Source organism: Cornus florida, unplaced genomic scaffold (assembly GCF_030987335.1).
Source record: "Cornus florida cultivar Cherokee Brave unplaced genomic scaffold, ASM3098733v1 CherokeeBrave_3.0.0_Hap2_Chr09, whole genome shotgun sequence".
Lineage (NCBI taxonomy): Eukaryota > Viridiplantae > Streptophyta > Magnoliopsida > Cornales > Cornaceae > Cornus > Cornus florida.
The window spans coordinates 88025389-88038073 of NW_026775579.1; the positions used below are offsets into that span (position 1 = coordinate 88025389).

The 12685-nt window shown below is 33.3% G+C and overlaps 1 protein-coding gene across 1 annotated transcript; it reads right to left on the reverse strand.

Annotated features, from left to right (window-relative positions):
- Positions 1–632: 632 nt before the first annotated feature.
- On the reverse strand, positions 633–9467 carry LOC132274928 (carboxyl-terminal-processing peptidase 2, chloroplastic). The gene is made up of 13 exons (XM_059776294.1): positions 9306–9467; positions 8392–8764; positions 8132–8281; positions 7226–7308; positions 6847–7055; positions 5447–5515; positions 4736–4854; positions 3658–3733; positions 3542–3583; positions 1528–1636; positions 1270–1367; positions 1101–1194; positions 633–1006 (listed from the first exon to the last, which is right to left on the reverse strand). Exons 1-13 carry the CDS (start codon positions 9402–9404, stop codon positions 881–883), a joined length of 1647 nt encoding a protein of 548 aa, XP_059632277.1. The 5' UTR covers positions 9405–9467; the 3' UTR covers positions 633–880.
- Positions 9468–12685: the final 3218 nt, after the last annotated feature.

Here is a 12685-nt window from a genome sequence, read left to right on the forward strand (position 1 = left end):
TATATGTATGGTTACCAAGTTTGAAATTTTTGGTAGACTACTAATATGGGACGGATGTAATAATAATAGAGAAAAAAAAACTCCAAATGACTTTTTTTTTTTTACTTCTCATTTTATTTTTTAATTAAAATAAATTTTTTACAAAACATGTTTTTGTGTTTTGCTTTCAAAAATCTTGCAAAAACTTTTACCTTACCTAATATATTTTCAATTACTTACCGTATGAAACATACTCCACAACAAAAATGTGCCATCATTTTCAGATAAAAATAGAAATACAAAATGCAAAATGTTTTCTCTTACTTACCATATGAAACATACTCCACAATAAAAATGTCGCATCATTTTCAGATAAAAATAGAAATACAAAATGCAAAATGTTTTCTGTTGCCAAATATGCCCACAGAATTTTATACAATTATGTGTTTGAAATAAATTTTGTTAAATGCTAAATTGATTTTGGAAATCAATTACCGTTCTCATATCCCCGGTGAGATTCTTCTGTTCAAAATATCTATAGAAAAAAAAAAATAAAGTTTAATATGGAGAGAGACTTGATTTTGAAAATATACTCCCTTGCACAACAACAAAATGTAGTTCCCTGGGAAGTAAATATTTAAGTCCAGAAGAAGAGAAAAAAAAAATGGAGAGTTGGATTTTTTTCTCTTCTTGCTTTTGATTTGGAAGTCAATTACACCAAAAAAAAAAAAAAAAAACGATCGCATACGCCAACCATTCACTCTGAAGATCTTTATATAAACTATTTTCAGAGATACTCAAATGCTTGCCAATGCCTTTTTTCTTTTTCTATTTCTGGCATCTGTGAAAGAATAATGAAGACTTCTAAAAAAACAATAAATTACATTTTTTATAGATTCCATCATCTGGAAAATAACTTGACTCTGTTGAGATAGCAAGAAGCTGCAGGGTCCTGGAGGCAGGTACAAAAACCGTCACCATCCTTGGGAAATGATGCTGGAAGAGGATGGTCCGGAATCACGCCAACCTAGATAGGTGCCAAAAATAGAAGAATTAATGGATAAACACTTAACCCCATGAGAGAATGTGCGAGAGAGAGGTTGAGAATCTGTAAGAAAAACCTTGTCAATGTCAGTGTGAGCAGGTGTCTCATAACGAGCGACTGTAACGGCCAAGCCAGAGCCATCAGAAAGCTCAAAAACCGATTGAATCTTGCTGTTGAAAGGGATGGATAGGTCTCGTTAGAAATACGTTATAAGATTTTCATGCTGAGGAAGCAAAAGAGATTACCCTTTCCCATATGTAGGTTCTCCAAATAGTACTGCACGCTTATTGTCTTTCAAAGCACCAGCTAAAATTTCACTAGCACTTGCAGTTCCTTTGTTCACCTAACAGAAGCATTTAACGAGACATCTAAACCTCTTTACCATAAATCACTGAGAAGATATTAAGTTCAGCATCAACAAGCCCAAAGATGCAGTACAAAATCAAAGTTTCAAGGATTGTTGTGACAAAATCATATCAATGGATAAAAGTAAGTTAGCATACCAAAACAGCTAGGGGTTCCGTAGCAGCTACTGCATTGGTCCCATCTGTGTCATATATATCTCGAACGCCTCGACTATCACAAATATACACGATCACGCCTTTATCCAACCTGGTTGGCATCAATATCTAACAATGAGATCTTAAGCCATATAAATTCCATCCAATAAGTAGAAACACCAGCTTAATGATTGAAGATTAATGTTCAGGCTTGAAAACCATAGTACTCTTGATAATAGATTAATATCCGCTATCATAGTGGAACAGAACTCCCCCCAAAAAAAAAAAAATTTACAGAAGTCACTGCACAAAATTTGAAGGACAGATGTAGTAAGATGAACCAGATTTGTGCAATAAAAAGAAGTTATAAATTCACGTGAAGTCATGAACAAGTTAAGTTAGTTAACTGCTGCAAGTTAAGTTTGTAGTGTTTTCTGATAAAAAGTGCAATTAAGAAGGGCAGAAAACAAATGAAATCTATAGGGAACTGCTTTAATTTAATAACATGACACTTTCAATACAGATTTGAACAAATACAATTGTGTATACACACGATTTGATATAATTATCTTAAAAAACTAGAATTGATAATTTCAAGTGATGCTTTGAATTATAATTTAATAAAAAGGGGATATCCAGATTCCGTCTGTTCAATTACCAGTCCAATGGATTTGAAGAATATACAGATCATCACATAAAAGAGGTGCCATTATATCCTTGTGGCCAGAATAACCATCTGTATGATATGACGGATCTAATTGTATGTCAAGGGTACAAGTCCAAGACCAGAAAAGACAGTATCAAATATGTGACCATAAACCTTGAAAGTTGAAATGCATTAAAATTATGTTCCATAACTCCTTGCATTAAAATTATGCTAATTACAAGCATTCCATTAAAATCCTATATAAAAATCTTGGTGCATATCATGTGTTAGATTGAGTTAAAAAAAAAAAAAAAAAACCTTGACGGCTTAATGCAACATCCGAACATCACTCATACAGAGAAGGAAGCCTAAAGCAGTACTGTAAGCGCAGATAACTGAGATTCATGTACATGTATTATTTTCCGCATTTAACCTGTACAGACCATTGTTCTAGAGTATGCATGGTTGCCCCAAGGGCCTGCACTTTGTGATCAATGTCACCAAAGCGGTTGCTACCAAAACACTCGATCACTATTGGACCAAGGAAAAAACAAGGCTCCGATACCAGTGTTCAATAATGAATGAAGAACAACTTTGAATCCACAAAGACAGTATCAAATATCTGACCATAAACCTTGAAAGTTGAAATGCATTAAAATTATGTTCCATAACTCCTTGTGAACATTACTTTATCACTAATTACAAGCATTCGTATTAAAATCCTATATAAAAATCTTGGTGCATATCATGTGTTAGATTGAGTAAAAATAAAAAAAACTTGACAGTTTAATGCAACATCCGAACATCACTCATACAGAGAAGGAAGTATAAAGCAGTACTGTAAGCGCAGATAACTGAGATTCGCGTGCATGTATTATTTTTCATCATTTGGCAGTACTTAGCTTGCACATGCAGCAACAGTTGGCATGGAGTAATTATTACCACAGTCACCAATCAAATAGGTCTCTTACAAAAAGGTCTAACAACTGAAGAGGGGAGATGAGGGAAGGGGGAGGGGGAAAGGTGTTGCAAGTTATTCACAAGTCACAGCCAATCAAAACAAAAAAATAGAATACAAGAAGTTTGTAAAAGACAACAGAATAAAACCGAGAAGACAAGATTATTATTAATTCGTTCCCAAGTGCCACAAGCAAAATGATACCAAACTGACTTGCAAAAGATAGGATAGCAAGAAAGGGTAGAGAAAATGCATGAGCAAATGTAATACTGATACCAACGGGCCAGTGGCCTAGTGGTATCAGGCCCTTACTTCCCAAAAGGAGGTTAAGGGTTCAAGCCTCCATGGAGGCATGTGTGAGTGAGTACCAACTAAGAAAAAAAAATGTAATACTGACACTGTAAGGAGCTTACCAAATCTTGGCAATCTCAATTCCTTCTGGGAAAAGACCACCACTGCACCAAATTTAATCTTTAAGAAAGCCTGCCAAAGGGGAAGTTTAAATGAAGAATGTTGAAAGCATATTTACTTGTTATCACGAAGGTCCAAGACAAAGGCATTAACATCGTTCCTTCTCAATGTTTCAATTGCTTCCTTGACAGCACCTACAAAGGATGTGTAATTTTTTTTATAAGTAAAATTTTATAAAAAGCACTCAAAAGGGGAGTGAATCCCAAGAGAAACACACAAGGCCAAAAAGAGCCTCTAAGCCTTTAAAGAGGCCAAAAAAACAACAATCTCCTCTACAGATCTATAAAGGGATGTGCAATTTAATCACAATAAACACATTAAGATTGTAAGAAAATAGTGCATGAGTAATTGTCCCATACTAGCTTATTAGAGTAAAAAGGCAAAGGGTACAGTAGTCCATACTGCAGAGCAACTGAGTAAGGAATAAGTGCATGCAGTTTTGTGGGGATCATGTGTATTTGCATGAGTTTCTGAATATTCAATCTTTAAAGAAATCAGTTAACTTTTCCTTTCATGGAAATCATGAACTCTAAAGTGTGAAGCAAGCTTGATAGGATAAATGTTCGTTTTTACAGGCAGCTTGTGTCCGGGCTAAAAAAACAAAAAAAGGATTTCCAGGTTGATTTCAGTCTAAATTTCTAGTGGCATAAATAACTATCAAAAGCTATTACCAAGTATGGGGAATTGGGAACCATGTATATTGTTTATAATCACGACACATAACGTTTTGAACATAGTTGAAAGCAAATGGATGACAAACTCATTCTTTCTCCTTCTTCAAAAAGGAAAAAGCAAGAAAAAGACCTTGGAGATTCTAAAACCTGATACACATAAAGCATGATGGAGATTCGAAAACTTCAAATAAAACAAATACATATCACAGGGAACAAGTTATTGCAACACGACATGTTAGGCCTTAATTGAAAATAAGACAGATAAAGAAAAAGGTGAAAACAAAATTGGGTAGCCAATTCAAATGAAATAAAACATAAGGTAAGTTCTGAGCCTGCTTGGGAGTAGTAAACAAGCTTTTATGGAATGAATTTATGTCCTAGTTATCTGACTAACTTCAACAGAAAATACTAGTGCATAACTTCATTGAACCTAACTTATAATAAGAAGTAGCTCTATGATACCAGAAGCATTTTGGCTGAATGACGTCAGTTTGATATATCCAATTCTGGGGGCATCCTTTCCCAAACCAGGTATTGCGCAGAATCTTGACTTCACCGGATTCAGTGAAACTCTCTCTCTCCTGGAAATCAGCAGTGGGTTAGTATCTAGTATAGGCTTAATATATACACAATCAATTTAGCCAACCTCAAGTAGTTGGGAAAACGCCTTGTTTGTTTGCTGTTGTTGTAACATGTACACTCAATTATATATAAGTATATGGAACAGATCCTGTGAAGCCCAACTGATGAAGAAACATACTTAAGAACATACTAGAAACATTTTTAACTATATAGGAGGCAAAGGTAGTTGATCTTTAAATGTTTAATGCATTAACGCATAACACCTTGCCTTATATGATAGTTGTGGCCGTGGCCTGAAGGAGCCTTAAGCACTTGTACATGGCAAAGGTAGTTGATCCTTAAATGTTTAATGCATTGAAGCATAACACCTTGCCCTATATGATAGTTGTGGCCATGGCCCAAAGGAGCCTTAAGCACTTGTTTATATTTTGTTTAATGCATTGAAGCATAACAAAATATAAACTTTAACTGTTAATGCATTATAATAAATGCAAAACCAATTTCCTAGCTTGAAAAGGTAAAAACAATAAACAAGTAGATACGATGCTCAGAAGCTCATTGTAGGAGAGAGAGAAAAGATCTTGAACCTACGTCAAAGATAGGTGCCTTATCTCAGGACCACTATGAATAGTCAGCTCCACTGCACTTCCTTCAGGTCCCCTGCATTTCAAATTAGTGTTTAGGATAATCAATAAGTACTGTAAAGGCAGACACACACCAGAAATATATATATATATATATATATATATATTACACTTAAAGGAGTTCTATTGGAATTTAATTTTGAGTTAAAGTCTGAGAGCATCCATTTTGTGCAAAATAACGCTAAAGGTTAAGATTATGTCTAGTTTCCCACCTTAGCTAAGTATGAATATGACCCAGATTGCTGTGTCACCATCCTGTCACTCTCCTAAAGGGACAGACTGGGTATTTGTTTGTGATGGAGATGGATTTGAGAGGAAGGGAGGTAAATCTCATAAGGTTTGAGGTGGAATTAGGGAAGAGATGCCCTGCCTGCCCTGTCCCGTTTATAGGATGAATTTATAGTAACTCTTATACTTTAACTTCATTACTAAAATATATATCAAAAAGAGACTGTAACATATTAAAGCCCCCTTCTATTGTACATACACTTTTATATTTTTTTAATATATGATTTGCCCAGGGAAAAAAAAAAATGCATCTTGAATCAAAAAACTTGTGTGCAGGATGGAAATTGGAAGTTCTCAAATGAAGAGCAGAGATCGTGGTTTCCAAAAAATGAGGCAGTCAAAGGCCACGGCACCTTCCTTAAGGGTGGTGTTGGGAGGAGTTCTTGAAATGTAAACCAACTGCTCAAAGCTTCAAAATTAGGTTAAAAGAAGTTGAGCATTACTGCAAATCATGCACAAATGCTTCATAGAACTAACAAAAGCTTAAGTTCAAAGATTAAGAGCACAATTTACAAGGAACAGTGTATAGTACTACAAATAATGAAGCTCTTTAATCTTTCTCATCCTTTTCTCGACTATAACACTGGTTAAGAGTGAACACCATTAGAAGGGAGTGCAGTTGAGTACTCCATTTATGGTTAGATGATACGCCATTTGGCTATTTCATTAGGAAAAAAACATAAAATAATAACAACATAACAATTTAATTTCAGCATGAGCCATTATATTATAGTCGTGATACCATGAAACAAAAAATTAGTGCATTTTTAGCTGTCAGTTTAATCATTTCATATTTTGCAACCCATGACTGGGAGAAGCAAACAGATATTACGAAAGCAAGAGGGAACAATAAGGAAGAAAACGGCAATTTTTCCATCCCTTTCTCTCTGTTGTGTGCATTTGTATGTGACATGGGTAGTAATATTTCAATAATAATTTATTTCCCTAATGTACAAAACTCCATGCCAGAGTGGGATTGTATCCATTACTTGAGTATATAGACTTGGACAAAAAATGACAAGGCAAATTATAAGTGCTTTGACATAGTAGGAAACTCACTGCAAGCGCTCTGCAGCATCATATATGCCCATGGTCTCTGTACTTGCTTCATTAATTGCAAGGATAACATCCCCAGACAAAATACCAGCCCGATTAGCAGGGCCTCCTGGAGCAGCTGAAATAACAACCAGTCCGGTAGGTGATCCATCAAGTCCTATAGGGTAGCCAATTGACAGCCCTACACCCGTAAGAGCACCTTTTGTTCCTGACTGCCTTCAGAGAACATATTAATGGAAATTAGAGACAATATGTTGAGTTGTAACTAAGACCACGAAATTTCTACAAAGATTGAACTGAAACATGAAACTAAAATATTGGCTCTTCTGCAATCCAGCCAAGATGCAGTAATTGAAATTGCTGAGAAGAAACATTTTTATACCCGCAGACTCTTAAACTTTTCAGGCTCCAAAAACCGGGTGAAAGGATCATCCAGGGTGGCAAGCATCTTCTTTATTGCCATATCTGAATACAAGTATAACCCTCCAATTCAGGTGTGGTAATTTAAAAAAAAAAAATGTCAGTTTAAGTAGTGTCAGTGAAGCCCTACAGCAGGCTAAAAGAGACATACAACAACCTTATATGGATGATCAAAATTAGTATTATTACGTGTCAATTCAACTCCACGTAGAACATCTTTTTGTAATTCACTCAAACGGTCAAACCCGACTAATACAAGCATAAACTGCAGCATGTAAATCTAGAAGAAAAAACCTTTCCTATTGGTTAAATGACCATACTACTTCAAACTGTCTAAATGACCAACTAATACGAATACCAGAGACAAAATTGGGACCAAAATTAGGACCAAAAGTTATATTAATTTGATCTCACACATACTCATTGCCTAAGATTAGCCACAAAGACATGTCATGAATTACTATTCCAGAGACCACTACTTAGCTTATTTTATATACTGCAATTATATATAAATGTATCAACTCTGAGTTTAACAAGAAAATTGATGTGTTAAATGCAATTAGTCATTCACATATAAGTCATAATGCAATTCAGGTATTCGAATACGGTCTAGGATGCGTGCGAACCACCACAGATAAATGACTGCAAAGAAAGGAAAGCATACACGTCTCTTCTCGCGTGTTCATCTTATTTTATATACTGCAATTATATATAAATGTATCAACTCTAAGTTTAGTAAGAAAATTGATGTGTTGAAATGCAACTAGTCATACACATATAAGTCCTAATGCAATTCAGCTATTTGAATACTATCTGGGATGCATGCGAACCACCACAGAGAAATGACTGCAAAGAAAGGAAAGCATACACGTCTCTTCTCGCGTGTTCATTGGTTCATTCCGCAGTGCATTTTCTCTGTACCTAAACCAACTTTGCCCATTAAAAGTTTTGTCAACATATGCACGATCAATTGTTCTCCATGCCTCCAAGAAGAGAAGGTTCTCTTCAGAAAGGGCCCCTGCACAATGATAAAATTGAAGTATTGTCATAGAAAATTAAATCTCCATCTTTATACAGATTCTTCTAGCTCTAGAGTCATATTTTATTTTATAGAACAATTAAACTTACACGAAGGTGTTTTGCTAACAGCAACGGAAACTGTCATAACCAGCACTACTACAACAACCAGCCGAACAAAAAGATTGGAGACGTGATGTTTAAAATTTTCTGAACGGTTTGTTACTTTTTGAAGACTGATGGTATACTTCCTCCATTTGGGAAGGTATGGATCCCTTATTTGAAACAAACCACATCTATATGTGAATCTTTTATTAAGTCTCCATATTGGTTGACAAAAGAATCCATCTTTATAATCTCCTTGAATATGGCAAACCGTGCTCCAACTTCTTCGTTTGTCATTGCCATTTTTGCTTACACGCGATAATGAACTCCAAAACCTAGTTTCTACAATGCTAATGTGTAGATAATTCCATGGGAGCACCTGCAAGAGTGCATCCGAACATACATTAATGAACTTCCCATTTATCCACCATTAAATAACCTCCTTAATTGTAAATCAGATTTTTTTTTTTAGTTTCAGGAGATGATAAGTTGATAAAATCTTTGTTTCCTATTAAATGCTGTTCTATTGTTGCTCTTCTTCTCAGCAAAAAAAACAAATAAATCTTTCAAACTTTGAGATACAAATTTGCAAACAGTAGTGATTATAGAATGTAAGAATTCCAAATTGTACAACAATATACATGTAAGTTGTTATACAAACGTGATATCAAGGCTTCCATAGAATAGAAGCATGGAATAATTACAAGTCGTGCGTTAATTTCACTGCACAAGTGTCAATAACTAATTATATTATATCACTACACATACCGAGCTATAAACAGTGTTCTGTTAGGTCACCGAGAAAATGCAGGAAAACGATAAAGAGAAAGTGGAATAAAAAAAACTAAAAAAATTCAGTTTTCTACTGTTGTATTACATAGGTTTTTCTGAGCAACAAAACGGATTGAGTGAGAGGTTACCTTGGGAGAGAAATTAGGGTTTCTGTAAACGGAAGGAGGAGAGAGAGACGCATAAGCCAAAGCAGAGCCTCCAAACACCTCCATTGAAAAGCTCCCCATCAAATTTCAACTTCGATTTGCTCTTTTAGAATTTGGTTCCTTATCGTTGGTTCGTGGCGGGGGGTTTTGATTGGGAAAGGCCGTACACTTGGAACTTTTGTTTACGGATAAATTGCTGCTGGCCGTTGGATTTCATTCGGTAAATCCCCAAATTAACTTTGCAAAATAAAAATAAAAATAAAAAATAAAAAATAAAAAAGAAGGAAAGAAAAATTGAAAATTCTTTATTATTATTATTATTTTTTTTTCACCATCAAACAAAAAAATAATTCTATTTGAATTTTGAACTCTAATCACTTATCTCAGAGACATCTGAGGTACGGGGATATGCACAATTCTTTATTATGTAAAGGTATTTTGTAGCTTATTTGTTTGGGTGTAAAATATTTTTTTTTAAATATATTTTTATTTTTTAGTGTTTAGTTGTCCTAAAATATTTATGAAAAAAAAATATTAAAATCTAACTTATTCATTAATTTTCAACAACTTATTTTACACGCCCGTTTGATGAACTTGATCTCAAACTTGACTTAGACCTCTGTCGAACACAAAATAAGTAAAACTAAAAAAATATTTTACCTGAAAAATGAAAAAAAAAATTAAAAAAATATTTTACGTCCAAACAAATACAGCCCAAAAGTGAAATGTTTACATTATGCTTGGAAAAGTGATTAGAGTCCTATATTATTATTATTACTTGTAGTTGTGTTGATTGTGAATTTGAATATGAGATTCATCTTTATTTATTATTAAAATAATAATACTAAATGTGTAGTTTAGTAGTAGTTCTTTATCTTTCAAAATAGAAGACAAAATATTCAAGTCTTCAAATGAGAACAAATGAGTGTGTGAATATGTTTCTTGCCTTAAAAAAAAATAAATTATTATATTTGAGTAATTCTAAGTGTTATCTTTGATTAGTTCATGTGAAATAAGTTTTAGTTACTCTTATTTTATTTATTTTTATTTAGAATGTGACGATTTTAATATGGAGAAAATTATTGTCTAGTTTACGCATTAATATTATTAGCGTTCTAAACATAAAAATTTGAAGAAAATTAATAATAAATCTTGAGACAATAACTACGATATCATTCTTGAAAATAGAGGTGGTATAGTCAAATGGAAACAAATTCTTGGCTAAAAAATACAATTTATTTTGGGTGAATCTATTAAGTATATCATATCATGTATTACCAAACCAACTTCATGTTAGTACAAAACAAGGTTTCTTTTTCCGCAGAAAGGTTTTTCAAAGGATGATTTTTAATTTTTTTACATTGTGATTCGTAGGGATTAGGGAATACATGGCTTGTGATTTAGGCTTTATTTGTTTCGACATAGTTTTTTTTTTTTTTTTTTTTTTCAATGATTGGTAAAGGTTGAGATCACGTCCAGTTAGAAAATTGATGTTTTTCTTTTTCAAGTAAATTATTATTTTTATTTTTATTTTTTTCAGTGTTTGGTAAAGGTTGAGATCAATTCCACTTAGAAAATTGATGGATAAATTATTTTTGGTAAGTTTTAAATTTTTTTTCTTTATAAATATTTTACGACAATTAAATACCAAAAAAATTTTAAAAAAAAATTTTAAAATTTTTTTTACCTCCAAACAGAGGTGCTCAATCACATATTATTTAAGATTATTCGATCCCACTGGAGCGAAGAAAAGAGAAAAACTTAACATGAAATTGGGCTCAGCCCACTTTTGGAGGCCCAACTTTGAACCTCATGGCCCTACTCGTTCATTTCACACCCATTGATGAAATTAAAAGCACCAAGTCATAGTCAACAAATTTCATCAGCAACTATCGTCCCACCTACTTCTCTAATGTGAACACTCTTTAAAATCCAACTTCGATAATAGCTTTGAACTTTCAAAAGGACTTCAAATTGCAAAAAGGAACTTTTGATAACTTCTTTTTCCCTCTAGTCAACAAAGCAGCTTTCAAAGTTTTCGATGACAATGATGCAAACCAAACCACCACTCCACACATTCACCTATTGCTTTGCTTTGCCTTAGGTTTGTGTCTCCATGTTTGACTGATCAACCTTTGTGAAAAGGAAAATGTGCGATTGAAATTTCCAAGAACTTTCTTGCTCTTTGATTTGTTATGTTGGTGACATAGTTGTTACCTCCACCTAAAGGATACACTATTCACTATTCAACCATCTAGTGTGGATATCTATTTTTTTTATTTTTTTTAAAGTAAACTAAATACACCGTCTCTCAATATTATTTTAATAGAGCTTGGACTTTCAAACTCCACTTAAAGGAGAAAGACATCCACAATATTATCCGTAATACAACTCAAATATTAAACTTTCACTTTGAAAATCACTTCTTAAAAAAGTCATTTTAAAGATGAGAGATCGTACCACCAGTTGTTTACGGATAAAAATAAAAAAATCATACTTTCTGAGTTCATATTGATAAAATTTTATTTATCATTCGTCTAAAAACTCTAACTTGCACATGCAACTAGAAATGTTGAACTTTGAAGTTTCCAATTATAATTTTCAACTTTGAAGCTATGATTGAACTAATTTTTTCCCAATTCTTTGAAACTATGATTCTAATTCTAAAACATGAATTTATGCTTATATAACCTTTGATCTAAAATGCAAAATTATCACTAATTGTCTAGTTTAGGTGATATCTCCTACCATCTTAGACAAATTGGGCACAATAATAGGGTATCCCACTCCTATAAAGATTCTTCTTTTAATAAAGATTCTTTTTTTCTTATTATCAAGGAAAAATTAATTTCTATTGGCAGGAGCCGGAGGATATTCCATAACCTATTCCTAGTATTAATTTTTTTTTTTTTTTTTTTTCATGTTATGTGAAAGGTATTAAATACTTTGAAAATATTTTTCTTGTTTTACCTGGCTATGTGAGAAAGTATTAAAAATGGAAATGGTATCAGGGATTTGATACTTTCTCCATGTTATATATTCATTGTAAATCCCATGATTTTAGCATTTGATGATTCTCTTCTCAACTGAAAAGAGAGTCTGGGTCCATGACAATAGGAGATACAATGAATCTAATAAGAAAGGGTCCATGACAATAGGGACACACACACACACACACACACACACATATATATAAACTCGTCAAAACCTCAAAAGCAAAAGAGACAACTACAACATGGATTTAACTGAGAAAAAAAACAAAACACAAATGTCTTTCACCTCCACAATAATTATAAAATTCATAACAAATAAGAAAATAAATTTAATGGTATGGAGTATGCAGTCTATGCACGCATTTAAGA